Here is a 26,688-nt window from a genome sequence, read left to right as displayed (position 1 = left end):
TTTTTTTACATTAAAAATCGCCCGCCTCATGGCCAACAAAGCTAGGTAGGTCATGAAAGCTCGTTCTTCTAAAAGTTGTCTCGCAAGTCTAAAAAGTTTGGTAACCATAGGTCTATTTCTGTACCATTCGATAAAATAGCATTTTTTGTGATGCTTCTGATATGTTCTTCTGTCTGACGTGAGTCCGGCAAGCCCAGCACAATTCAACAGTAGATAAGCAATTCTTGTAAATAATCATAACAGGCACCCCGAAAATTCAGAAACCCAACACTTCTGCCTACTGTTTGAAATGCCATGGGCCTGCTTTTTAGGCTCAGGCTCTCAGTGATGAGTGGAATCAAACAGTCAAGGGCTCACTCTTAAATTATGGTTTTAGGTAGAACAGCTAGTTCAGGGCACACGTATCAGTTACAATAAATTGATTGCCCAGACAGTGTTATAATAAAATAAAAATAAAAAACACTTGATTTTTAAGGAAATATGCTGAGTAAGCGTGATCTGCTTAATTGCATCAACAAGTATACTTCATCGTGTCTTCTGGTTCCTCTGACTGCACTGGGTTCTATATTTACGAGCAAGCAAGGTTATATTAGCCGTCTTGCAAGTGTTTGAGTTATCGCAGTTTGATACCGGACAGTCCTTGTTGCCTTATGGTCGGGGGCAGCTGCTACCACACAGAAGAACTGCTCTGTAGGCAGCCAAAGCACAAGTTTTGGATCTTGATTGGCAATCAGTCAAAACATTTTATAGAGTGCAGCATATCACCAGTGAGGGTCTCGAGGCACTGGAGCGGTTTGTTTCTGCATGGAGGTATGATCATTCAAACATCCAGGTCTTTATGGTGCAGGGAAGGTTATTCGAAGCCTTGACTGCCAAGTATGAGAAGGAGTATTCTCCGGGGTTGGGTCAACGGATCCATGAGGTGTCTGAGACAAAGGTGCATGGTTGGTTGGTGGAGGGTCAGACGTTTGTTGGTGTATGTTGGTCCTTAGTTATGCAGAGCCTTGTAGGCGTGGATCAGCATCTTGAATTGGCATCTTTTCTGAATCGGGAGCCAATGTTGGTTCTTTAGATGTGGTGTGTTGTGGGTCCTTCTGGGGAGGTAGAGGTAGAGTTTGAATCTTGCCACTGAATTCTGTATTGTCTGGAGTCTCTTCAGGAGGTGTGCAGTGATGCCTGCATAGAGCTTGTTTATGTAGTCCAGTCTACTGGTGATGAGAGCCTGCGTAATGGTCTTACTGGTGTCTGCGGGGAATCATCTGAAGATCTTGCGGAGCATCAAAATGGTGAGAAAGCAGGTGGTTGATACTGCATTGACTTGCTTCTCTATGGATAGCTTGCTAGTTGCAGGTGTGGTCTGTTGTGGCGTGAGGTATGCCGAGCTCTGCGGGCTACCATGCCTCGGTTCACAACGAGATCTTGTTCCCAAAGATGAAGACTTCTGATTTTTCAGTCTTGAGTTTGAGACAGTTGTCCTTAATCCAGTCCAAGACATTCATCGTGCATCTTTAGAAGTTGGCTTTAGTGGTGGAGGGATCTTTGGACTGTGAGAGGATGAGTTGTATGTCGTCGGTGTAGGAGATGATGTTGAGTCCATGGGATCGGACTGTGGCGGCTAAGGTGTCATATAGGTGTTGAAGAGGATCAGGCTGAGGGACGGTCCTTGGAGAACTCCCCAGTTGATCTTCTTGGCCTCTGAGGTGAACTGTGAGAGGCATATATTTTTTGTTCTGCCGGTCAGGTAGGAGGCGATCCATTTGAGGGCATTTCCTTGAATCCCGATGTGGTGGAGTCTCTACCAGGATGTGTGGGAGACATTGTCCAACGCCGCAGACTGGTCCCGGAGGATGAGGGCTGCTGTTTCCCTGTTGTCCAGGAGGGCTCTGTTGTAGTCTGTGGCTGTGATCATGGCTGTCTGTCAAGTTAACTCAAAATCTTGGTTGAGAGGGGTCCAGGAGGTTGTGGTCTTCTAGATTTTGGGTGAGTTGCTGGTTGGTCGCTTTCTCAAGAACTCTTGCTGGATAGGGGAGAAGAGAGATGGGCCAATAGTTCTTCATTTCGGCTGGGTCTGTGGAGGTTTTTTTCAGGGTGGGCCTCACTTAAGCGTGTTTACAGTCCTCAGGGAAGAAGGCTGCGGTGATGGAGCTGTTCAGGACCTTCCTGAGCTTGTCGTCGATTCTCTTGCTTCAAAGCTTGAAGATGTGGTGGGGGCATGGGTCCGTGGGTGCTTCAGAGTGCACAGAGTTCATGATGGAGACCGTGTCTTGTGCAGCGAGGAGTTTCCAGTGGGCGAAAAGGTGTTCGGGTTTTATGTTCGTGGGTATCAGCTGGTTGATGCTGTCTGCGGCATAGGGTTGGTGTTCAAAGTTTTCATAGATAGTCGAGATCTTTTCGTGGATGAAGTCTGTGAGGTTGTTGCACAGTTCCTGGGAGGGAGTGATGTCATTCTCACGGACTGCGGGATTGGTGAACTCCTTCACGATTGTTCTTTGCTGTGGTTTGCACTGGCTTTGATACGGTCTGCTAGGGTGTTGTTCTTGGTTTCTTTCAGATGGCAGTGGTGTTGGTTCAGAGTGGACATGAAGGCAGTGTGGTCTCTGCCTTTTTGCTGATGCGCCACTTCCTTTGTCGTTGTCGGCCGTTGCATTAGGTGGAGTGCAGTTCCTCGGTGAACCAGCTTGCTCTTTTGCTTTGTTCTTTGGTCCTGTCTGTCTTGGCGGCATCTATGGTGCCTGCGCAGTCTGTGATCCACTGGGGAAAGCTCTTATCTGCTTGTTCAGGGTCGTGTGTAGAGGCTGGGAGTTGAGTGTCATTCCACTGATCTTCTGATGTTTTTTCCAGTCTCTTTGAGTGGATCTGTGGGGCACAGTGCTGGAATGGGTGGGTCCCGAGATAGTGACGTATACGCTATGGTGGTCGTACCAAGTAAGTGGCTTGGAGTGGATGTACCCGAGACTGCTGCCGGAGGTGAAGTTGGGGTTGAGCGTGTGTCCTGCGATGTGGGTAGGGTCGGTGATGAGCTGCGTGAGGCTGAAGCTGCGCATGCTTTCCAAGAGTTAGGGGGGGTTGGCGTTGCTGGAGTCGTCTAGGTGAAAGTTGAGGTACCATAGGAAGATGTTCTCTGAGTCGATTGCCAGCCAGGCGATGAGTTCTGGGTTGGTACTTCAAAAGCTGGGGTGTGGCCTGATGCTCTGTAGGCAAGGGTACCTCTTCAAAAGTGTGGTTTGGGATCATACATCAGACAGATGGGGTACTTAAAACCATAAGCGAGCAACCGCTTCAGGGGGTGAGGCATGTGGGCTGCACATGCTCCAATGTCGCTTGAAATTGTTGTGTTGCACGAAAGTCCCAGATCTGTCAATTGTAGCTTGGAATACTTGCACTGAGTGCACAAAAGTAAAGTACACTTTTATATTGTATATCCATTTTAAATGTTTGTGACTTGAAACTACTTCTGTGGTCATATAATTCAGTTTGATTTCTTTTTAGCAGAATGAAGCTAAAGGAGATTGATCGCACTGCCATGCAGGCATGGAGCCCCGCACCACATCACCCAATTTACTTGGCCACTGGTAAGAGTTAGTGCTTCTTTGTAACTCTCCTTAGAACCGTAGTGAAAGCCTGAGCATATGCTTTATTCAGGTGTAATGACCAATGGAGGTTTATGACCTGTCTGGCAATTAGAATACGCATCGTCCTTCTTCGTTTATGTTGTTTAATATATGTAGATTGCTTATAATATACATATTTATATATTTTGTTGTGGTAACATGTTATCCAATTTGCTTAACCCCATGTGTGCTAGTGACGAGCTCAGCTCGTCATGAGGGACGGTTGAGCTGCCCTCATGACGAGCTGAGCTCGTCACAGCCGTTGGAACTTTCGCACGCGGGGATAATTTCCCCGCTGTGCTAAACGTTCCAAAACGTGTGTGGTCGTGACGAGCTCAGCTCGTAATGAGGGCAGCTCCGCTGTGCCTCATGACGAGCCAAGCTCGTCACCAGCACAGCGGGGCCGCGCGCGGCCCCCCTGCCCCTCCCGCACAGCGGGGGGAAAACACCCCGCAGCTAAGGGGTTAACCTACCTAGATATGTATATTGAGTAGAATTAAACGGACTTCTTTTGCAGCGTGAATCTTTCTGGATTCACTATGCTGTGCATATTCCGCAATCTGGTGGTTGGGTCCAGAATCGTAGTCTTTTTTTCTCTCTCTTTTTTTTTTTTTTTTTTTTGTCGTAGCCCAGGTGGGCGTCGACGTCCCACCATTTGGTGTACCTTCGGTGACGTCGGCGTGCTTCTGGCAGAAGCTACCACCCTTGTGCGCCATCTTCAGATTCTTTTTTCCGCCGTTGGGTCTGGATCTTCGCGTGAAGCTCCAGAAGTTTTGGAGGAGAAAAGGAGGAAATACAGCAACTCTTCCACGGTAAAGACCTGAGAAGATCGGGAGAAGAGGACCATCAGAGAAGAGACGACGAAGAAGTGAAATAACTTCGAGATCTTCGACGTCCTTGGAGGAATGCACAGAGGGGGCCCCCTGAGCGCAGGGATGTACAAGACACCCTTTAAATTCACGGTCGTCGAAGATCTGGATGGAAAACGCCTTATCTTTGCTTGTCTTTCGTCGGTGAAGTCCCCTGGAGTCTTCAGATGACTTCTCCTCGTCTTTTCTGTATTTTCTTTCTTCTTTCTCCAAAAATGTCTGGAGCCCAAACGGGAACGATCCAGACCCGACCGCGGAAAAAAAGAATCTGAAGATGGCGCCCAAGAGTGGGAGCTTCCGCAGGAAGCATGCCGACGTCACCGGAAATACACCCAAAGGGGGTGTGACGCCGACGCCCACCTGGGCAAAGAGAAAAAAAAAAAAAAAACAAAGAAAAGACTACGAATCCGGACCCAACCACAAGACCGCGGAATAATGCACAGCATAGTGAATCCAGAAAGATCTTCAAGCTGCAATACTACACCGACAGGTAAGAAAACTATTCGTTCGCGCAGAAGGACCAGCACCCGGTCTGCAACCTCTGCCTGCCAATCGACCACGAGAGCAGAGACTGCAACGCCTGCTCCGTCTTCAAGCCGAAGACACTCCGAGTTCGAGAGAGACAGAGGACAGCTCACCACACGATGCAGGGCAAGGGCCAGGCCCCGACGCTTTATGAACTGGGCCTCTCCACCGACGACAAGGACAACATCGCCGATGGTCCAGATGACTTCACGGTCGCAGAGACCGATAAGAAAACGCCTGACAAGGTAGGAGAGTCTACGACCCCGAAAACCCCCACAGGGTCTCGAAAGCCAGAGGCAGACTCTCAAAAGTCAGAGCCCAGAGCCTCGAAAGGAGCACCGAAAACTTCGACGACCGAAGCTGCATCCTCCGAAAAAGAGCCCAGCGGATCCTTCGAGAAGGACTCCCGGAGGCCGAAGACCAGCGAAAAGCAAAGGTCATCGAAGCAAGCCCCCGAAAAAGGGTCTTCGACTTCGACTTCAAAGGAAAAGGAGCCGAAGAAAGTTTTGACGTCGCCGCCGAAAAGAGCAGCCGAAACGCTCGACGACGAGCAGGCCGCGAAAGAAAGAAAAGAAGAGAAAGAAAAGAAGGCTCGAGGCCGAAATGGAGAACATCCTTCAGAGAAAGAAGGACTTCGATGAAAAGATGAGAAGTTACAGGATCCCCTTCGAAGCCGGCACCGGCCGTCGCTGAGGTACAGGTACTGAGAGGAGAGGGTCCCAGTGTATTTGAGGAAATGATTACATACACTTTGTAAATGGAATTACTCAACAACAGATGATTTTATCCACACAATTTAATTCACAGTGGGATAAAGTATATTTGATATACGTTATTTCAAAAACAATCAACTGTATTATCGTCATACAGTGCCCCGAGGAGGGAAAGGGAGCGTGATAGTGAGGAGATAGTGCAGTGGTGAGGTTAAGTGACAGTAAAATCAATCTTTAAAGCACTTGTTTATGCTATCACAAAAGTAGCAACAACTTGCATACCGCATAGTATTATTAATCAAAGAAAGGCAAACGACAAGGAGTACAGTGTATATACAATTTCTGGCGTGACGTTGCCACAGTAAAAACAAACAGTCGACGTTTCGACCCTCTAGTGGTTGCAGGATCGGTTAACCTTGCTGTGGGGTCTTCATCAGGACCATGGGGGAAGGGGCAAAGGACCTATTAAGGATATAAATTAAGTTTTAGAGGGTACTGAATAAGCCTCAGATATATCACATAGGTAGAGACAGACTGGTTAGAGTCTAAGCGAGAGCTAGGGTGACCAGAAGATATGACGTGGTCCGATGTGGGGACACAAGGTCAGAGTGGACGCCTGAGAGGAGAATGGGACTGGTAAGCGTAGCCGGACTAGGGCCTGTGAACCGTGCTGTCAACCAGGGAGCAGAATACAGTTAGATACGCTGTCACAACGGACCTTGGGGGGCCACGGGAAGACGCTAGTGGCAAGAACGTCCACAAATGGATGTGAGAACGAATGAGGGCGTGCCCAAGGGAGAACGACACGAACCACACGGTAATCGCCGTGAGCTGGCGTGTACCTGTGGGTCCAATACCTGCACTGAAATCAACCTTGCGTAAATTAAGGCCTACCATAGAACAAAGGATTTAATATAAATAACGACATTGAAAAATGCCAAGCGGACACAAGGAGAGTTGTGGGTTGTAGTCCGCGTGCCGTGGTAGACAGGACCGTAAAGCCTCAGGGTGGTCAGAATAAGTGCTAACATGTACCTGTGGGTAACACGTACACCCTTGAATCAATTCGGAGTTACCATGGGGGTTGCTCTGATTAGTATGGTAAAAGGATTCAATGTTGGCGCTAAAGAGCGGGCGCGTTGAGAACACTTACCAAAAGGTCCGCGTGTCGGAGAAGACAGGTCGGGCCGATGGTTCAATTAGACTCCAGAAGCGTGTAGCTGTATCTAGGGGATTGACAAGCCACGAAATAAACTCAATGACACAACATGAGAATAAAATAATAAAACATATGGCGGGGGCCGCGTGGCTTACCGATTATTCTCATAGGGATGACTGGTCAAATCAATCGACGGTTCATGACATCTGGCACTTTACGGGATCGAGATGAGTCTGGGCGGGATGGCAAAATAGGGATTAATGAGTAAAACTACATGGGTTGGAAAATAGCAATGAATGAGGAGGCAGGTCCGAGATGCACTTACTCGGTCCGAGTGACTCGCAAAAATCCGAGCGCGGGTTGCGATGTTCACAGAGGCGCTTCCTGGTTAGAGCTGGGAGTCATGGTGATGAACCACGTGACTACCCGGTTGAGTAATGAAGCTAGCTAACAGACTGCGAGGTCAGGCAGTGGCATTGGGACAGGAGGGAATCGGAGAAAATACTCAAACTAGAATGACTATCCACGTGCGCCCGTATTTGGGATAATACAATTATCCTGGTGTTGTACAGTTGCCAATACATTTAAGAAAGCACAATAATGAAAAAATGAAAACATGAATGAAACTGAACACGGAGCATGTAATAAGAGCGTACCTCGTCAAACATGAGGGTAAAGGCTCAACACCTCTTCAATATATTAATTGACCAGTATGTCTATGATAACTTGATGGAGTTAGACATAAAACCATGATTATCAGAAATAGAGCGTACCTCTCGAGCATGAGGGTAAAGGCTCCACAGTTTAGTGCACAAGCAATTATGCAATTATGCCATCCCACCCCATGGAATGGTCATATGCAGGGGCACCCTGGGAGTGGGAACATCCTGATAATGTGGTAGGGAGATCAAAATGATTCAACAGTTAGGGTAGAATGGCCAGCTGAGAGAATGAGCTGTCAGATTCGTTGAGGCCGGTTTCAATTGAGTTGAAGAAATACATCCATTTGAGTTCTCGAATATTGAGAATATCCGAGATGTTTCCACCCCTTGGACCAAGTGTTGCTCTTTCTATCACTAGCCAGCGTAGACTTTCAGGAGAGTGATTGTTCAACTTGAAGTGTTCTACCAGTGGTGCGCCTTCAACATCGCACCGGATCCTGCTCATGTGCTGGAGTATCCGCGCTTTGATTTTTTGCTGGGTCTGTCCAATATAGATCTTGTTGCATGGGCATACAATGGCATAGATGACGTTGTTAGAGTTGCAGTTACTGAAAGATTTGAGTCTGATGGTTAGATTTAGATGTACAAAATCTTTAGTCTGTATGGTTGAGTCGCAGGCCTTGCACCGGCCACACTTGGAATGACCAGTGACGGGTGGTAGATTCCATAAGGCATTGATCGTGGGCTGACATTCAGAAGGTAAGAAGGAGTTAACCACATGGTCCCTAATGCATTTGGCTTTCTTAAATGCGTGAAGTGGAGTCATTGGTTCTTTGATGTCATCTGATACCAAGTGCCAGTGTTTATTAATGATTTTCTTGATACTGTTGCTTTTGGTGTTAAAGGTCGTAACGCATACTATACGACTCTGCTCCAGATCAGTTCTATCTTTTGGCACCAGTAGTTCTTCTCGGGGATAGAACCATGCGCGTTTGCGGGCCTTTTTGACCAAACGTCTTGGATAACCACGGTTCAGCAAACGATCAGCGAGATCCTGTGATTCAGAGAAATAATCCTCTTTGGAGGAACAATTCCGGCGTATTCTGAGAAATTGCCCGAAGGGCAGGTTGTCTCGAAGGGCCCGAGGGTGATGGCTATTGTAGGCTAGTAAAGAATTTCTCTCGGCCTGCTTGCGGAAAAGTTTGGTCTGGAGTCTTCCAGATTCATGGTATATGGTGACATCCAGGAAGTCTATAGAATTATTGTCTGATGTGATAGTAAATTTGACCTGTTGAGATTGATCATTGAGCCAAGTGAAGAAGTTATCAAGCTGATCTTGGCTACCATTCCAGATTAAGAGAATGTCATCGATATACCTCATCCAGAGGCCGACATGGTCTCTGAATGGGTTGAGTTGACTGAAAACTGTGTCTTCTTCAAACGCTGCCATATACAGGATGGCTACGTCCGGGGCAAAGGGAGCCCCCATCGCCACTCCAGACGTTTGTAAGTAGAAATTGTTGTCGAATAAGAAGAAATTTTTGGTCATTGCGATTTTGAGCAGGGCTACAATGAATTCGGTTGGTACTTGGAAAGGCGCCGGTCGTTTCTGAAGGCACCGAGTGATCACTGTTAATGCTTCATGCTGGGGGATGCACGTGTAAAGAGAGACAACGTCACAGGTAGCTAAAATCTGGTTTGAAGGATCGTAGGGTATGCTTTCAGTGATGTTGATGGTGTGCATAGTATCTCTAAGGTAGGACGGGGTGGACTCCGCCAGAGGTTTAATGAAGAAGTCAATGTACTTGCCAAGCGGTTCCAAAATGGACCCACACCCAGAGACGATGGGGCGTCCCGGTGGGTTAGTCATGCTTTTGTGGAGCTTGGGGAGGGTGTAGAGTGTTGCCAGCCGTGGGTGTTTGTTGTTAAGAAAGAGGAATTCATTCTCAGATAGGAATCCTAAGTCTAATCCTTCCTGTGTTATTTGTAGGATCTCTGTAGCTATGGATCTGGTGGGATCGGATCTTAGAAGTTGGTAGCAATTGGTGTCCTGTAATTGTCGCAGAATTTCAGATTTGTAAGCTGATTGATCCTGAATGACGATGGCACCCCCTTTGTCAGCAGGTTTGATCACGACTTGCGTGTTATTGGCCAGTGATTGTAGGGCTGTCTTCTGGAGTTTGCTGATGTTATAACGAACAAACGTTTTGTCTGCTAGGACCTGTTGTACATCACGCCAGACTACTGCTTCGTAGGCTAAAATCTGATTAGACATGCTGCTGGCATATGGAACAAATGTCGATGGTGGTCGTAGGCCAGTGACAGATGCTTTCAGCTGGGTGGCCGAATTGCGGAAGAAATACCTTAATCGGATTTTCCTAAAGAATTTGTATAATTCGGTTCTTACCACAAAGTTATCCGGATTGTGAGTGGGGACGTATGATAGTCCCTTACTGAGTACTTGGATTTCAGTATCATTGAGTGGTAGACTGGATATGTTCACAACAGGACTTGGAGTTTCGACTGGTTTAGTTGGCATTACCATCGGTATGTCTTGTTCCGAGTCACCCTCTCGCCATGAGGTACAGGAGCACGAGGAGTTCGACGTCGAAGAGACGCCGAAAACTCCTGATCCCTCGGAGCACGAAGAGGAAGAAGACCTCTACTACACAGAAGGGGATTACGGGGAGCAGCAGTCAAGATACGGCGCAGGTTCCTCGACGGCCCAAGACCAGGAATGGCAGGACATCGAGGCCGAAAACCCAGAGGAGGCTGTGGAAACATACCCCTCGAGGCCTTCGCCACCGGATGACGTTGGGGCATACAATGAGGTGGTCAGGAAGGCGGCAGCAGCTTATGGAGTTAAGCTGGAAGAGGAGAAGCCAAAAGCAGATTTCCTGCTGGAGACATTGCTCCCCATACAGACAAGAAGCCAGTTCTTGCCCATGCTAAAGAGTATCACAGACCAGGGGAAGGAAGCCTTCAAGGACCCGGCTACATGCAGATCAGTAACGCAGAGGACGGAGAAGAAATACAAATTCTCCTCCCAGGACCCAGCTTACATCAAGGGATCCGTCACAGCAGATTCAATAATCGCTGCAACGGCCAGAAAAAGGGCAAACGTCCCAACAACATCTGGACCTCCACCTGACAAGGAAAGCAGGAGGATGGATCTAACTGGCAGGAAAATAGAGAGGAACGCCGCAACGCACTGGCGGATGGCGAACTCAAACGCCCTCCTGAATAGACACCAATACCAGCATTGGGATGAGATGGGCCAATTGCTCAAGCACCTCCCGGAACAATACCGTGAGAGGGCATCACACCTTGTGGAAGAGGGGAAAAGCATCGCTAACTCGTGCCTGAAGACAGCCTTGGATGGGGCAGAAACATCCAGCAGACTGATGGCTATAGGCATCACAAAGAGAAGGCAAGCCTGGCTCAGGATCTTAGGCTTCAAGGCTGAGGTTCAGAACAACATCCTGAACACACCTTTCAACGGTGAAACACTGTTCGGAGCCCCAGTTGATGAGAAGCTCACCCAACTGAAGAAGGACAACGAGACGGCAAGGTCCATGGGGGTCTTGCAATTCAGGGGGATGAGAAGGGGCACTCCTACACGGAGGCTGAACGGCAGGGGTGGAAACCAGCAAGGGCAATCACACCAGGCATTCCACCAGGGACAACAGAGTGACAACCAAAGTCACCAGGGCCAGCAGAGGCAAAACTGGAACTACCAGAGCAGGGGCCAGTCCTTTCGATCAAGAGGAAATGGACGGGGCCAGAGAAGGAGAGGCGGTGAACAACCCCCCTCTAAGTGACTTCACACGGAAAAAGGTGCTCTCCCACTCGAACCCTCCGGGGGAGGAGCACGGGAAAACAAAGAGGAGAGGGCTACACGGACAAGACACAAAGGAACACCCAAACAATTTGGAAGCCCCTAGCACTTTGTGCAAAGAAACCCTCACTGAGACCCTTGAAGTCTTCCCAGAAGTCACAGAAAGTGATATACTTACTCTCCTGAGTAAGGTGAAATCTGGTTCCCCTCGTGATCTCCTCCCTGCCAGATTAACTACTTACCTGGGCAGCTTACTATGCCCTATCATCATGAAGATCCTCAATCTTTCTTTCAAAGAGGGTAAACTCCCGCAACAGTGGAAAGAGGCAGTTGTGAATCCGATACGTAAAAACACCACCTCCCCCTGGACGGAACTCTCCAACCTCCGCCCTATTTCTCTTCTGCCCCTCCTGACTAAGTTGGCTGAGAAATTTGCTAACTCTCAGATCTCCAGCTTCATAGAAGCGACAGGGGGCCTGGACCAATCTCAATCTGGGTTCAGGCCCAACTACAGCACCGAATCTGCTCTCCTCTCCGTGACCGACAACATCAAGATGTCACAGGATAGAGGAGGATCAATGATTCTGGTGCTGTTAGACCTGTCAGCTGCTTTTGATACTGTGTCACACAAAATCCTGCTGAACCGACTACAAGGAGTGGGCATTAGAGGCCAGGCGCTCTCATGGCTGGAGAGTTTCCTATCTGGGCGTACACAATCTGTCAGCTTGGGCCCCTATCATTCCATCACCAGGGAGCTCACTAAAGGGGTGCCACAGGGCTCATGCCTAAGCCCCACACTGTTCAATGTGTATGTGGCCCCCCTTGCTGAGATTGTGAGGAAGTACGGATTCACACCAGTGTCGTATGCCGACGACACCCAACTCCTCTACCCTTTCCATGCCCTTAACGCTAATGTTAGGGAAAATTTTGCGGAAGGTATGAGGGCCATCTCTAACTGGATGGCTTCCAACTACCTCCAGTGTAATGTCGGGAAGACAGAAGTGATGCTTTTTGGTAAAGCTAGCATGCTCTGGTCTCCCGACTGGTGGCCCCAAGACCTGGGACCGGTACCTTCCCCAAAATCCACTATAAAAAACCTAGGAGTGAAACTGGACCAAAACCTAACTCTAAAGGATCACGCGAACGTGATTGCTGGAGCCTGCTTCCATACCATTGGCTTACTTAGACGTATCTTCCCCCTTTTACCTGACATCTACAGGAAGACATTGGTACAGACCCTTGCAATAAGTCGCCTTGACTACTGCAATGGGCTCCTGATACTAGCCAATGAAGATGCCATCAATAGACTACAGGTGGTCCAGAACACGGCGGCTAGATTGATTCTGAATGCCCCTCCTAGAACACCCTCTGGACCCCTGTTGAGAGAACTTCACTGGCTCCCAGTACGCCAACGGGTCAAATTCAAGATCTGTTGCACTGTCCACAAATGTCTATTTGGAAACGGCCCCAGTTACTTAGCCCAACTATTTCAGCCTTACAGACCGGAACGTGAACTACGGTCAAGCAACCAACTCCTGCTTAATTCTCCTCTTATCAAAAAGACCCGACAAGGCGGCCGTGCCCTCTCTTCAGTAGGGCCAACTCTGTGGAACAACTTGCCCCTTAGCCTCAGACAGATCCCCAACCACCTTACATTTAGGAAAACACTAAAAACCAATCTGTTCACCGAAATATAAGCTTCAACATCTCCTCATTTTGCATCCTCAGTTCACCTGTATAGTGGTTACTCGTCACCTGTGCTTGCGGCCATAGCGCGGAGATAACCCATTGGGTTCGATTCTGGCGCTTTATAAGCATATAAATAAAATAAATAAACATGTGACGCCAGTAGGAGGAAGATTGAGATTTTTTCTCCAGGAGTGGAGAAAAATAACAGACAAGTGGATACTCAACATTATGCAGTTCGGATACTGCATAGAGTTGGAAAAAGAGACCACCAAACAGAAAGCCAAAGAAAAGAGAGCACTCGGGAAGAGAGCTGCGATTACTGCAAGAGGAAGCTCAAGAACTCCTCCTCAAAGCGGCCATCATACGGGTTCCATTCAAAGAACGGAACAAGGGAGTGTACTCAAACTACTTCCTGGTGCCAAAAGTGGACGAAAGTCTAAGACCCATCCTGGACCTACGGGTCCTAAACAAATACGTAAAAACTCAAAAATTCAAAATGACGTCCCTACAAGAGGTCATCCCACAGATAAAGGCCGGGGACTTCTTGTCCACCATAGACCTCAAAGATGCGTACCTGCACATCCCCATGAACAGGCAGCACAAGCACATGCTAAGATTCACAGTGAACAAGGATCACTACCAATTCATGACCCTGGCATTCGGCCTAAAGTCCGCACCAAGGGTGTTAACCAAATGCCTCGCGGCATTGGCCGCACATCTAAGAAGAAAGGGGATACACGTGTACCCCTACCTCGACGACTGGCTCGTAAAGGCAAGCTCTTACAGGACATGCAAAGATCATGCAGAACAGGTGACAAGAACGCTAGCAAGCCTGGGATTCTCCATACACTGGGGAAAATGCTCGATGGAACCAGAGCAAGTGAAAATCTTCCTGGGAGCTCAGATCGACACCGTCCAATGCAGGGTGTTACCCAGCGAAAAGAGAACACTCAGCCTACTGAGGGAGAAACGTCACTACCAGAAGGGGCGAGCTCTGACAGTGAGGACTGTGAGCAAGGTCTTGGGGATGATGGCGTCATGCATACACCTGGTCCCCAATGTACGCCTACAAAGGAGACCACTCCAAGAGTGGATGCAACAGCAATGGTCACAAGCTACTGGAAGTTGGGAGGATCTAGTGGTTGTAACGCACAAGGTGCAGGAAGAAATAAGGTGGTGGACCAAGGAAAGAATAACAGTAGGTAAACCTCTAACACCACTGGACCCAACAGTGACCATCACCACAGACGCATCCCAGAAGGGATGGGGCGCACACATGAACAGGCTCAAAGTGAGGGGTCTGTGGAGCCCTACAGATGCAGTCAGACACATCAATTACCTGGAATTGAAAACAGTGTTGCTAGCCCTCAAGGCTTTTCAGAAACACCTGTCCAACCAGAAGGTGCTAATACAAACAGACAACACCACAACTATGTTTTACATAAACAAACAGGGGGAAACTCAATCATTCCCTCTGTCAAGCTTGGCACAGGAAATCTGGAAATGGGCTATACCACAAAAAATAGACCTGCTAGCCATACACCTGCCAGGGAAGGACAATGTAGAAGTGGATTGGCTCAGCAGGCAGACTTCAGCGTCCGACGAGTGGGAACTCAATATTCAGGAAACAGAGAGACTATTCAGGAGATGGGGCACACCAACAATAGACCTGTTTGCAACACGCCGGAATGCAAAATGCCAATACTTTGCATCCTGGCAACCAGAGGCACTATCACAGGGGAATGCCCTATAGATAAGCTGGTCAAAAACATTTGCCTACGCTTTTCCCCCGATACCACTGATCCCCAGGGTTCTCAACAAATGCATGACGAGCAACATGACGCTCATCCTGGTGGTACCACAATGGGCCAGACAGACTTGGTACTCTCAGATAATGGAGATGGCGCAGCCCCCCCCCCCTCCCCCCCCCCCCCCCCCCCAACAAGTTCTCAAACAGAAGAGACCTACTCTCCATGGAAAACGGAGAAGTTCTACACCCAGAGCCGGAGAGCCTCAACCTCTCAGCCTGGCTCCTGAGGACTTAGAGTTCGCACACCTAAAACTACCAGAGAGCACCCTGCGGGTGCTGCGAGAGGCAAGAGGGCCCAGCACACGCAAGTGCTATGGGGAAAAATGGAAAAGATTCACTCAATGGTGTTGCAAGAAAAAACTCAATAGAAAACTGACCAGGGAATCTACGGTGCTAAGGTACCTCACGCACCTAATTAATGCTAAGCTAAGCTCATCCTCGCTTAGGGTGCACCTGGCAGCGATTGTGGCATACACAAGAGGAGAAACAGGGAGAAGCTTCTTTACATCCCAAGTCATAAAAAGATCCTTGGAAGGGGCTAAAAGAATAGCGCCACCAAAGAGAATGCCGCCACCGGCATTGAACCTAAATGTGGTACTGACGAAGCTCATGAAAGCACCTTTCGAACCCATCCACAAAGCATCACTGCAAATGCTAACGATGAAAACGGCCTTTCTGGTAGCAATCACCTCGCTACGAAGGGTGAGCGAACTGCAGGCACTCACACTGCAGGAACCCTACATCCAGATACACAGTGACAGGGTCGTGATGAGAACAGACCCACACTTCATGCCAAAGGCGGTGTCAAGGTTCCACATGAATCAGAGTATTCAGATCCCTAGCTTCTTCCAAAACCCCACTACAAGCGCTGAGAGGTCGCTCCACACCCTAGACACAAGAAGGGCTGTGATGCACTACATTGAAAGGACGAAGGAACACAGGAAAACAAAACAGTTCTTCGTATCCTTCGCAAACAGTTACATGGGCAAACCAGTGACTAAAACACCATAGCTCGATGGATCGCACAGACAATACAATTCTGCCACAAACAAGCTGGCCAGGAGCTAACAGGAGGGGCACAGGCCCACTCCACCAGGAAGAAAGGAGCAACAATTGCCTTCCTGGCCAACACACCAATTCAGGACATAAACATGGCGGCAACATGGGCTTCAGTGCACACGTTCACTAAGCACTATTGCGTGGATGTACAAATGAACAAAGAAGCACAAGTAGGACAAACGGTGCTTCAACATATATTCAACAACCAACGCTCATCTTCCACCCAACCGCCACAAAAGTAACGAAAACCGCTACAAAATCTATGCACAGCATAGTGAATCCAGAAAGATTCACGCTGCAAAACGAATAGTTTCTTACCTGTCGGTGTAGTTTTGCAGCTTGAAGATCTTTCTGGATTCACTAGCGAACCCACCCGCCTCCGCCAGAAAGATGAGGCTGGAGAAGAAAGTGGAAACACATAGAAAAGAAAGCAAGTTGAAGCTTACAAGATACGTGAAAAGATACGTGAAAAGAATTACGTGGGAAAAAACGATTAACAAACATAGCCATGGATTCACTACAAAGACAGAAAAGAAAAAAGAGACAGAAAAAAGAATCCGAAGATGGCGCCCAAGGGTGGTCCCAAGGGACGCCGACGTCACCGAAGGTACACCAAATGGTGGGACGTCGACGCCCAGCTGGGCTACGACAAAAAAAAAAAAAAAAGACTACGATTCCGGACCCAACCACCAGATTGCGGAATATGCACAGCATAGTGAATCCAGAAAGATCTTCAAGCTGCAAAACTACACCGACAGGTAAGAAACTATTCGTTGCAGGCTGACAAAGAAAATTGGCAATAGTGAGCTTAAAAAGGGCAGATTTTGCTTTAGAAGGGTAGTGCTCTGCATGCACTCTACACAGAAAGGATGATCACATAGAATTTAGTTTCTAGTATGGCCCAAACTCTGTATTTTGCTAGCTACATGTAAATACTAGCTTCATTGACATTGCTTTTATTCGTAAATCAGTAATATTTTAGATTGTTTTAAGGGAATCAGTAGTGACTCACAGTATTGTTATACAGAATATGTGACGTATTTTATTTATATCAGGTACTATCCAAGTATGATGTAACAGTGTTTCTGTTTTGTTTGTACAAATTCTATGTATCTTTTATGGCAAATTGCCGAAATAAAGATGAATGAAATGGAGTATGGCCCAAAAAAGCCTTCTAGTCTTTTACCTTCAAACAATTGTTGCTAGTCTCTAATGACTTTAAGCGAATCATACTCTGCGAATCATATCCTAGTTATCACTCGACCCCATGACTGCAGTAACTGCTACCCATTTGAAGATAACACGGCTTGCAGGCAACTACTTCTCCTTCTCAGGGGCAGAAAACCTCAAGGTCGTGCTACAGGCCTGGTTTTTGAGGCACTCCATTTTGCTTTTGGCTGGCAAATGGAATATACTGCACATTCCTTGAACTCTATTTAATCTTTGCATTCACTCCTAAGCGTTTCTAACCTCCACTCAATTTTTACTGTTTTCTTGGAGAAGTCACTCCGACCTGTTCTGTATTCTCTCTTGCTGTCCCTCCGTTGATATTGCTTTGCACTCTTTTGCATGATGTGACCGCCGGCCTAAGGCATGTGCAAGCTGTGCACCTGCACAGGGCCGCCAAACCACAGGGGCCGCCACGCCAATATATATCCTTAGACACATATTTGCGTGGCGGCCCCTGGCAGGGGTTTGGCGGCCTCGGGCCCCCTACCTACACTCCCTGCTCAGGGCCTCCGTGAGCCTAAAGCCGGCCCTGCTGTAGTTGTTTAGTCGCCGCCATGACCAGGAACTCCTTCGAGATGCAAGCATCCTGGCTGCCACTAGTATCTCTTTAGTCCTTACGAATCCAGCAGAGCGCCACCATTGTGGGTGAATAAAACTTCCCCCTTCCATTATCTTTAGTTTCTTTAGGTGGCATGGCAATTTTTGTAGCAAGCTCATCGACTCTTTTCCATCAGAGTTCACAAGACTCTTTAAAAGTATTGCATTCCCTGGTCTTGAAAGTCTCTGCTGCCTTTAAGCTAGGCTTCCTCACGAGAAGCTGTCCCACACTGAGCAGGCTCTGTTCAGGGATTTTCACCCTCTCTGTGCGTCTCTACAACAATGAAAGCTCCCCTACGCCAAAGTTATCTCCTTATCATGTGCATGACCCTCACGCATACCAGCCTTATCATGCACCAGTTCTGGCTTGGCCATAATCCTCAACATCCTTCCCTGCTGTCAGGCGGTACAGTTTGTTTCCTAATATGGTGCTATTAAGATCTCTATACCGCCCTCATCTGCGAGATGAGGAACGACTCAGGGGCAGCAAACACTCACCTCTTCTCCAGTGTACAGGTCTCTGGTACCCTGGCACAGTACACGGTAGGTGTCTTCGACCCTAAAATGGTAGGCCACACTAAAGGAAGGAATGGCAACCACTTCACATTTTAGCTTGCTCCCCACATAACACACTTTTTCATTGCTTTCTGAAAGGTAGCTTTGGCATATTGTATATAACTAGGGGTTCATGTTCGATTTCATTGCCTAGACTACTAACATGTTTTGTTAAAGAGAAAATGTCATTTGAGAGACTATATGTAAAGGCAGTCTACAAAAAATGACATGATTAGAGAGAGAGGGTGCTGCTTATGATGCACCTTAGTGGTTATGGTCACTTTCCTATATCTTTTGAGCACACAGCTCCGACTTTCTGGTATGGGACTCTTCAAAGATGCTGATGGAACAAGTATGAGTCATGGTAGGAACTATGAAATGAGTTGGAGAACATGACAAAGTAATGAACGAATCCCCAGATTAATCTGAACAACTGGTAATTACTCTAGCACATATCATATTTTATTAGCTTACTTGTACCACAACTAGGGGCACCTACCATGTGCAAAGCTGCGTCGATCCTTTAGCAGTAGGAGCAGTCCACACAACTGCAAAGCTAGAGCAGGAAGCATTGCTGAGTCAAGGAAGTGGATGGCAGGCCATGCATCACAGTGGCACGAATGAGAAGTGTGATATGTTATTGGCGTTTGGAAGGGGAAAGAAGGATAACTCGCTTGGCCAGCGACAAATACTAGGGCACAGTAGCAGGGTTGGTGCATTCAACAGAACGCAGAGGCATGTGGCCTCTAGTCAAGTACATTTTTCCACAAGTATTTATGCAGAGTACGGTAATTTGTCTCTGTTGTGCAGTTTTATAATCAAATGCATTTGATCCCATTTACCATTCTGCAAGCAAGGCAAAAATTCCATGAACTCTTTAAAAATGTCTTTTTCAACAGTCTTGATGAAAATAAAAAGGCTGGTGGAAGAGAGGTGTTTGGGTGAAAAGGGAAGCCTATAGAATCCCCTATGCTTAACCTTTGACGCAACTGCCTCCTTCATTTGATACTGCAGTGGTTTCTACGATAGGTTTATGCCAATAAAACACTGATTCTAAACTTGGAAAGCAGATTGCATATGTTGTAATTGTATAGGAAGTGTTTGGCTCTTGACTTTTGACTCTTTGCAACAGGTACTTCTGCCCAGCAGTTGGACGCAACGTTCAGTACAACAGCTTCTCTGGAGATATTTGAATTGGATTTAGCGGATCACTCCTTAGACATGAAGTCTTGTGCCACATTCCCCTCCTCTCACAGGTATGGGTCTTTATTTTTAGTGTAAAGTCTGCTTGCTAAAAAAAATGTTGACATAACTACTCTTGTGGCTCAGAGCTAAACTTTAGTAAACCATGTAGATGAATTTACAAAAACAAAAAAGTGTCATGAAAGTCGCTAAGTAAACCTAATTTTAAGTGCTAAAAAGCAAATGTCACATAGTTAGTAAAGAGCTATTTGTCGACTAAGTAACAAAGGAAAGTTAGAACTTGATGTAACCACATTAAACACCATGATCATGCAAAATACAAAAAAGTCACTGTACTTCCTGAAAACATTCACCTAAAACACTGTTCCGCAATCTTGCGGTAACATGTCAACATGGCCGTTTTCAAAACAGACTTGAATGACTTGCCACTAAGAGCGCCCATTTGCAAGTGTGCAAATGTTCGTTAAGGTGCTAATACTTATTTTTGCATAGTAAATCACGGTTCACAGGCTTTCTCATATCAATTTCTTTCCAAGAGATACTCTGGCATGCTTCACCATAATTGTACGTGGCAATCTAACATGCTCCTCGTGCCTTTCAGCTGTCTGCTACATAAAACCGTTTTCCATTAATCAGAGGATTGCACGGTGGCTAACTGCTTAAGCTCAAGGTTCTGTGATTGTTCGATTTATTTTCTAGGGAAATTCCATTCCACCTTTGAGGCAGTAGTCATTTATTTTTAGTAAGCGACATTTGTTTCAAGCCTCAGTGTGTGTATACCGCACAGACATAAACTATCACAGTGGCACATATGCTTTCCTGTTACCTGTTGTAAAATGTTTGTATTCTGCACTGACCTTTTTTAAAATGTTAAACTCTATGAAATGAAGTGATCTGTTGGGAGGAGTTGCTTTACATTTCGTTAAACACTCTATTCAAATATATGTAGTGGACGTACTCATGCACTACCTACAGTCTGTATTGCTAAGAGTTCTAGTTAAAAAGTAAGTCCAGGTGCAGCACTCTCTCAGTTGTTGCATCCTTGATTGTGTGTGGGCTTCTGGTACCCATGAGCCATGGGCTTTAAATGGCATTAATGTGGGACCAATGATTTCTTGTAGAGGATTCCCTCTTCTTTGAGTTGAATGGAGGGTGTCTCCCACAGACCGCAGAGATAGCATCAGTTTAAAATAGTCTTCTGGCACTACTTTCCTAGCTGAGCTTCCAACCTGATCCTGCTGACTTTGCACTGTCTCTTCTGAAGCCGAGATTTTAAAAATCTTCTCCATTACTGAGCTTATCATGGGTCCTCACTCAGCTATTTAAAGAAACATCTTAAAGTCTACTGTTTAGCTAGAGCCTCGATGTCCCCAAATATTGCATTTAATTGCTCCTAACTTGCGTACTGTCATAGCAACTTGTAGGAGTATTTTTTCCCTGTAGCCAGTGCACCATTTAAGATACTTCTGTGGTTGGGTCTCTCATTCTCCAGTCCTTCTTTTTCGTTCTGGGCCTGGAAGTCTTGAGTCATTTAGCTAATAAGTCAATCTTATCTGAACTTTAGTGTCATAAAATCAAGCCTCCGCTTTGTAGCTGAATGGTGAAATTCAAAAAATGGTGAAGGTATTGACCCCTACACAGGGGAAGTGTGTAATGTGTTCAGGCTCTTATATGGAAGACGAGAGCCACATCCTTTTTTCTTGCCAAGCGTACGATAAAGCAAGAAAAAAGTGGATCAAACCCCTGTGTAACACCCTAGGAATAAGAACATGTTCCCAGGCTTATAGGATTGCAAAGACCAATAACCTACAAATTGTTGTATTTAGTATTAGTAGATTTCTCCTCTCAGTTTATTTTGCTAGAAGGAAGGTTGGTCAATTATTATGAAAAGTTAAACCATGTACTTACTTTGCCAACCAAATGGTGTATGACTTCGCCCCTCGTTATTAAAATGTATATGGTGACAAAACTCATTCTTTTTGTATACATGTATACTTATTTTGTACGGAAGATGGTTTTAGCTCATTTTTCTTTTTTTTAAAAAAAAACATATAAGGACATATTTTAAATTGTATTATGTAATATATGTGTTGTATGACATGCTATATGTTTTATATGTATCTTTTATGGCTGGAACAGTCGAAATAAAGATCAAACTATGAACTATGACATTCAAAAAAAAAAAACTACTAGGATTGTTCCTGTTTGTGTTGCCACCTTGGTACCCACCAGTGTCTTGCCACGTGTGGGGTAGTGCAGGTGGGGAGTCAGGCCCTCCACACGAAGAGACAAAAGCCTTAGATCTCGTGTCAAGGTATAGTTGAATTGGTGACTTGAATTTTTGGTCCAGACATCCTCAGTCTATTTTTCTCTTTTTTCTGAAATGCATTGTTTGTGCACAAGCTCTTACATTTGATTTGGCTTTTGGGTAACATGCCATAATTGCTTTGGCAACTAATATATTCTTGTGGGTAAACCAAGCTTTATTTTTATATAGTAGGCTAGTATAATTGCAATTACAGGCCACAAGAATGCTATTAAGTTGGCATCGCTTCATTCAATGACTGTTTAATTATGCAAAAGAGGCACTTAATATCAAAGGTCTACCTTCGTATCACATATATAAAAAAACGTTGATGTATTTATTATGTATTCCTGTTCTATTCATTCTGAAATCCGTAATTCACAATCCAAATTCCCAGTCCTCTTGGGAGGTAGGGTCAAAAAGGAACTTTGTTTTCTTATTGCCTTGGCAGTTGTGAGAATACTGTGGCTAGCTGAAATTGAGTGTAACAAAACATTATTACTGTGACCAGTTTTTTCACATTTTTATGCTCGCTTTTTCTTAATTATCGATAGCATTTTGACATCCTTTACATTGTCAAATTCAGCTACTGAGCTTGCAATTTTACTAATGATAGTATGGCTATGTGGCACTTTACTTGCCTTGTCAGTGACAGTATCTGAGACTTAAGCCTGTGCTCCTTGGTAACATTCTATACTGATCTGATACAAAGGTAGGCAGGTGTGTGTCTCTAATAGCTTATAGACCGTCTTTGCCATGAAAAGTTGTCTATGTACAATTATTGGCTTGTAGGTGCCAGATTTATTTTGCTGTGACATGTCACTCTCTCTTTATCAACTGTCTCTGGGTACAGTACATAGCTTAAAAACATACATTTGCAGTCAATAATTTCTGGTGGCTGTTCAACTGTGGGGCTGGGGGTATACACAGGATTCCAGCTGGAAAATAGACTTTAGGATTTGGAACCAACAGTGACTCTAACCAGCAGTACCTGTGGATATGTAAGAGCTCGAGAGATAATTAAGTTTGTTCTAGCAGGGATATGAAGTTGCAAAACCTCCAGGTCCCTCTGGGCAGATACGGCTACCTTAAAGGTGAAGGTGGGGATTGAGGGTATTTTGGTAGAAGCTCACCAGTTTGATGCAGAAACGTATCGTAGCTGTACGACCAGGCGATGCTTGTTTGTGGTGCTTGTCTTGCATCCAGGCCAGCTGTAATACAGGGTTCTAATGCCTCTCAGTCTGTCTCTGTTGCTCTTGATGTCCACCAAGCAGCTCTTCAGTCATCAAGGCTGCTGCAGTTTTTCATTGGTTAGGGCAGCTTCTCTCCATGCAGGGTAGTTCAGCCTCTAATCTTCCACAGGTCGGCAAAGTGTCCTGGAAGTCACCCAATTTGATCAAATTGTGCTCCTGGTAATGTGTCTGCGCAAACACTGGTACAAGGGGTCTATTTGCTATCAAGACTATGCAAGAGGGTCTTAGCCGAGACTCCTTTGTTATAACCATGAAATGGCCCTAAAGAATGCTTGTAAAGTGAATTTACTCCACACAGCATTTTGTGTCTCTTGCATTATCCTCCGGGTTCACAGAGGACACACTTTCTCTGCCACATACACAATCCAAGATAAAACAGAAAGCCATAATAGATGTCTAACCGACTACAAAAAAAATTCAGTTGTTAGCCTGATACCCTATTCATAAATTGTTTCCCAAGAGACTATGTGGACTTTTACCTAATCTTCATACCAAAAGTGGAGTAGTGTGTCTCACTGGTTAGAGGCGGCAGACCCGGGAGCAGAAGTCGGCCCGGGACCAGGGTTCAATTCCCGACGCGGCAGGGTCATGGACTTGGGTCAGCGGACTCAATAATTCTCGCTTCGGTGCTTACTCTAATCAGGGGTTCCACTCGGCAACTTTGGGCATTAGCTTGCCTAATCTCCACAACGGCCCCATCAATTCTGGGGATGCCTGGCTCCACCTTGGGGACTCTCAGCAGGGACCATCCCACAGGGAAAGCCAGGACGGGTTCCCCGGAGTTATACAGCGCCAGGAAACCTACGGACGGGTAGCAGTGCGCTTTACAAGCTCAAATACATTTACATTTACATTTACAAAAACTGCTGCACACGAATAACCTTTTTAGTTAATAGTTGAAAGACAATAGAGTGGAGTGATCTTTGCTCTCACGTTTTGGTAGCATTTATAATTCAGTGGCCTTTTAGGGAAATCAGAGAAATATGTTTATCTTAAGACACATACTGAAATGAGGAAAACTCACTGATGGGACATGGGAGCAAAAGCAGACCCCCTGCTGTTGTGAGCATGATCTAATGGCCTCCACCAAGTCAGTATACCTCTTCAACAGCCGGCACTTGCTGTTTGTCCCTGCCACTCTACTGTCCTATAACATTTATAGTTTGAAGAAGATGTACTTGTCAAGACCAGGACTCCTTAGTCTTGCTCTCTGGTTAGCTAGTGAAGCTCACTTTGTAATAATTTTAGATAGTAGTAGTGGTACACATGCAGAATCTTTACATGAGTTTTAGTTTTACATAATTTCCAGATGCTTTTTTTACTAACTAGTTTTAATTTGCATTTTATTTTTTGCATAGCAATGGCATACAACAGGTTATGTTAAATTACAAAGAGTACTACACTTCCTTTTATCATTGAACCCTGACAACATACACTGTCCATTAGTATGACTATTTAGCCTTCATACCGTCAACAAAAACAGGTTAAAGGTACTGACGAAAGTAAAGCGCTCGCTGCGCACTAGTATGATCAGAAGGTCAAAAATTTAAATTCCTGCAAGGTCAGCTTGGCCTTCCATGCTTTTAAGGAAGATGAAGTATAATCTTAGGTAGCGATAACAGCTGTTTTTACTATACTTATAAATTACAAACTTAATTGCTATGCAAAAAAGGTGTTATTCTTAATTTTAGAATGAGCCACGTAGCTCGTATGCCGACAATACATGGGTGTGGTTTTGCAAGGGAAAAGATGAGCTGCTCTGATATGCCAGTGCATTTCACCTATTTGCATCCAGTGTTGTGCCAAAGCACGTGTAAAGCCTACTTCCTTCTGTTGCCTTCATAAATCGAAATGCTTGGGTCTGTAGAGCAGTTCTTGAGGAACACAGTACTGCATAAGAGGCTATATTCAAAGTATCCAAATGTTTTCACGTCATTTGTTTATTGTTTTTTCAATTCAAATAAAACAAAAGGACATAACATAGGCTCTTATTGTGAGAACTTTCTTTAGGCGATACAAATCATTCACGTTTTATGTTACATCTTTTTGTCTTTAGTATGCTCAATTTCATAATGGAACTATACTATCTACTTCCTGACTTTCCTTATCAGGTCGCTTCACATATCAGGTCATGTATCCCCAGTGAGCTGTATACACTGTTCATTCAGTGTTCAAAATCACTAACTAGATGAAAGGTAACTGTCTCAAGCTCAACACCAACAAGACAGAAGTAGCGAACGTTTGGAAGAACACTTTACCATGTGACTACAACTGGTGGCTGGTCGAACTCTGACCCAGAACCCACAGCAGAAATCTTGTATTAATCATCAACAGCAAACTGGACATGACCGCAGAAGTCATCGTTGTAACTGCATCCTGCTTCCACACCATGAAGATGCTGAGGAAGATGTTCAAATGGCTCCCAAGCATCACTAGAAAAACTTTCACCCCCACCCTAGTCACCAGCAAGTTAGACTGTAGCAACACCCTCTACGCTAGGTTTACCAAGCAACTCACTAGAAAATTACAAACTATCCAGATCTTGTCAGCCAGACTGTAGGAAACTGTCTCTCTGTGATATATCAATACATTGATATACCCTGTACAGAGTCCAGGAATTCCCTTGTGAGTGAGAGGCTTGGTATTCAACTACAAAGTGCTCTATTAGGGGGTAGTGTGTTCGAGCAGCCTTAGGCTTAACACAGACAAGTTCAAGACATTTGCAAATAAACACAATGATCAATAAATGACAACACAACTCTGGATAATTACAAACAGACGTGTAAACTAGAGTGGTGTAAACTAGGAATTTCTTTAAAGTCACTCCACAGTTTAGTAGATTTAGCGTATGTTGAAAGTCTTTTTCCGATATCAGGGTTAGGGAATGGCCAAAACAGGGTTCTCCTTCTTCCTTTCCCAGATTCTACCTTTCTTTTGAGGTCCGGGCGGTGAAGGGTCATATGTGGCCGATGAAACAAAGAAAAAAAAAAAAAGGGTTTCACCAAATACTCTTGCTCCGGTATTAGCTTTCAGGGAGAGGAGTGAGGGGGGAAAAAACACCTCGACCGTCACCATGTGGAATCAAACAACTATAGAGCGTGTGATCGTGGGGCTGTGGCGGACCGGAATAACAGGCGTGGAGGCCGTATGTAGTGGGCGATGGTTTCCCTTGTTTTATTATTACAGTTCGTATGGTGAAATAAATGAAACACAAAGATGAGCTTGAAGGGATGGGAGTCAGGGTCTTCTCCGTGAGATGGAACCGGGAAGTCAGATCTTCGGTCTGGGTTGTTCTGGATGGGGTCCTCGGAGGGAAGGGGGAAACAAGAAACAAAAGGGGCTATTAGTTCAGCTGGACCGGAATGCTCGAGTCCTTTTACCGACACTGGGTGTGAGGGATGGGAAAGAGACCGTGAGGAAGGAGGGGGGATTGGACAGGAGTAGGTAGTCAGAGAGAGAGCAAAAGTCGGGGGGGGAGGGTGGAAGTGAGGGGTAGGTGAGGGGTTTAATTACAATAGTGTCCGTGTGAGCTCCAGTGATGCTACACAGGGTTTATATACAATGCAGCTTCTAAGCCCAAGGTGATGCTTTCTCTATATACACGGATATA

At 45.8% G+C, this 26,688-nt stretch overlaps 1 protein-coding gene across 34 annotated transcripts in view; it reads left to right on the top strand.

The window, feature by feature from the left end:
- Positions 1 to 26,688, top strand: part of SEC31A (SEC31 homolog A, COPII component) — a 439,339-nt gene that overhangs the window by 74,757 nt on the left and 337,894 nt on the right. For 20 of the 34 annotated variants that reach the window (XM_078676183.1, XM_078676179.1, XM_078676178.1 and 17 more), the window contains exons 2-3: positions 3,490 to 3,572; positions 19,450 to 19,573. In XM_078676183.1, the coding sequence (XP_078532309.1) occupies positions 3,494 to 3,572; positions 19,450 to 19,573 (203 nt within the window). In that variant the 5' untranslated portion in view covers positions 3,490 to 3,493. The remainder of the gene's footprint in view (positions 1 to 3,489; positions 3,573 to 19,449; positions 19,574 to 26,688) is intronic. The other 14 variants (XM_078676180.1, XM_078676158.1, XM_078676164.1 and 11 more) reach the window with 1 other exon arrangement.

The sequence above is a fragment of the Lissotriton helveticus genome, chromosome 2_1, assembly GCF_964261635.1.
Source record: "Lissotriton helveticus chromosome 2_1, aLisHel1.1, whole genome shotgun sequence".
In the NCBI taxonomy this organism is placed as follows: Eukaryota; Metazoa; Chordata; class Amphibia; order Caudata; family Salamandridae; genus Lissotriton; species Lissotriton helveticus.
This window is presented reverse-complemented; position numbering and strand designations above follow the sequence as displayed.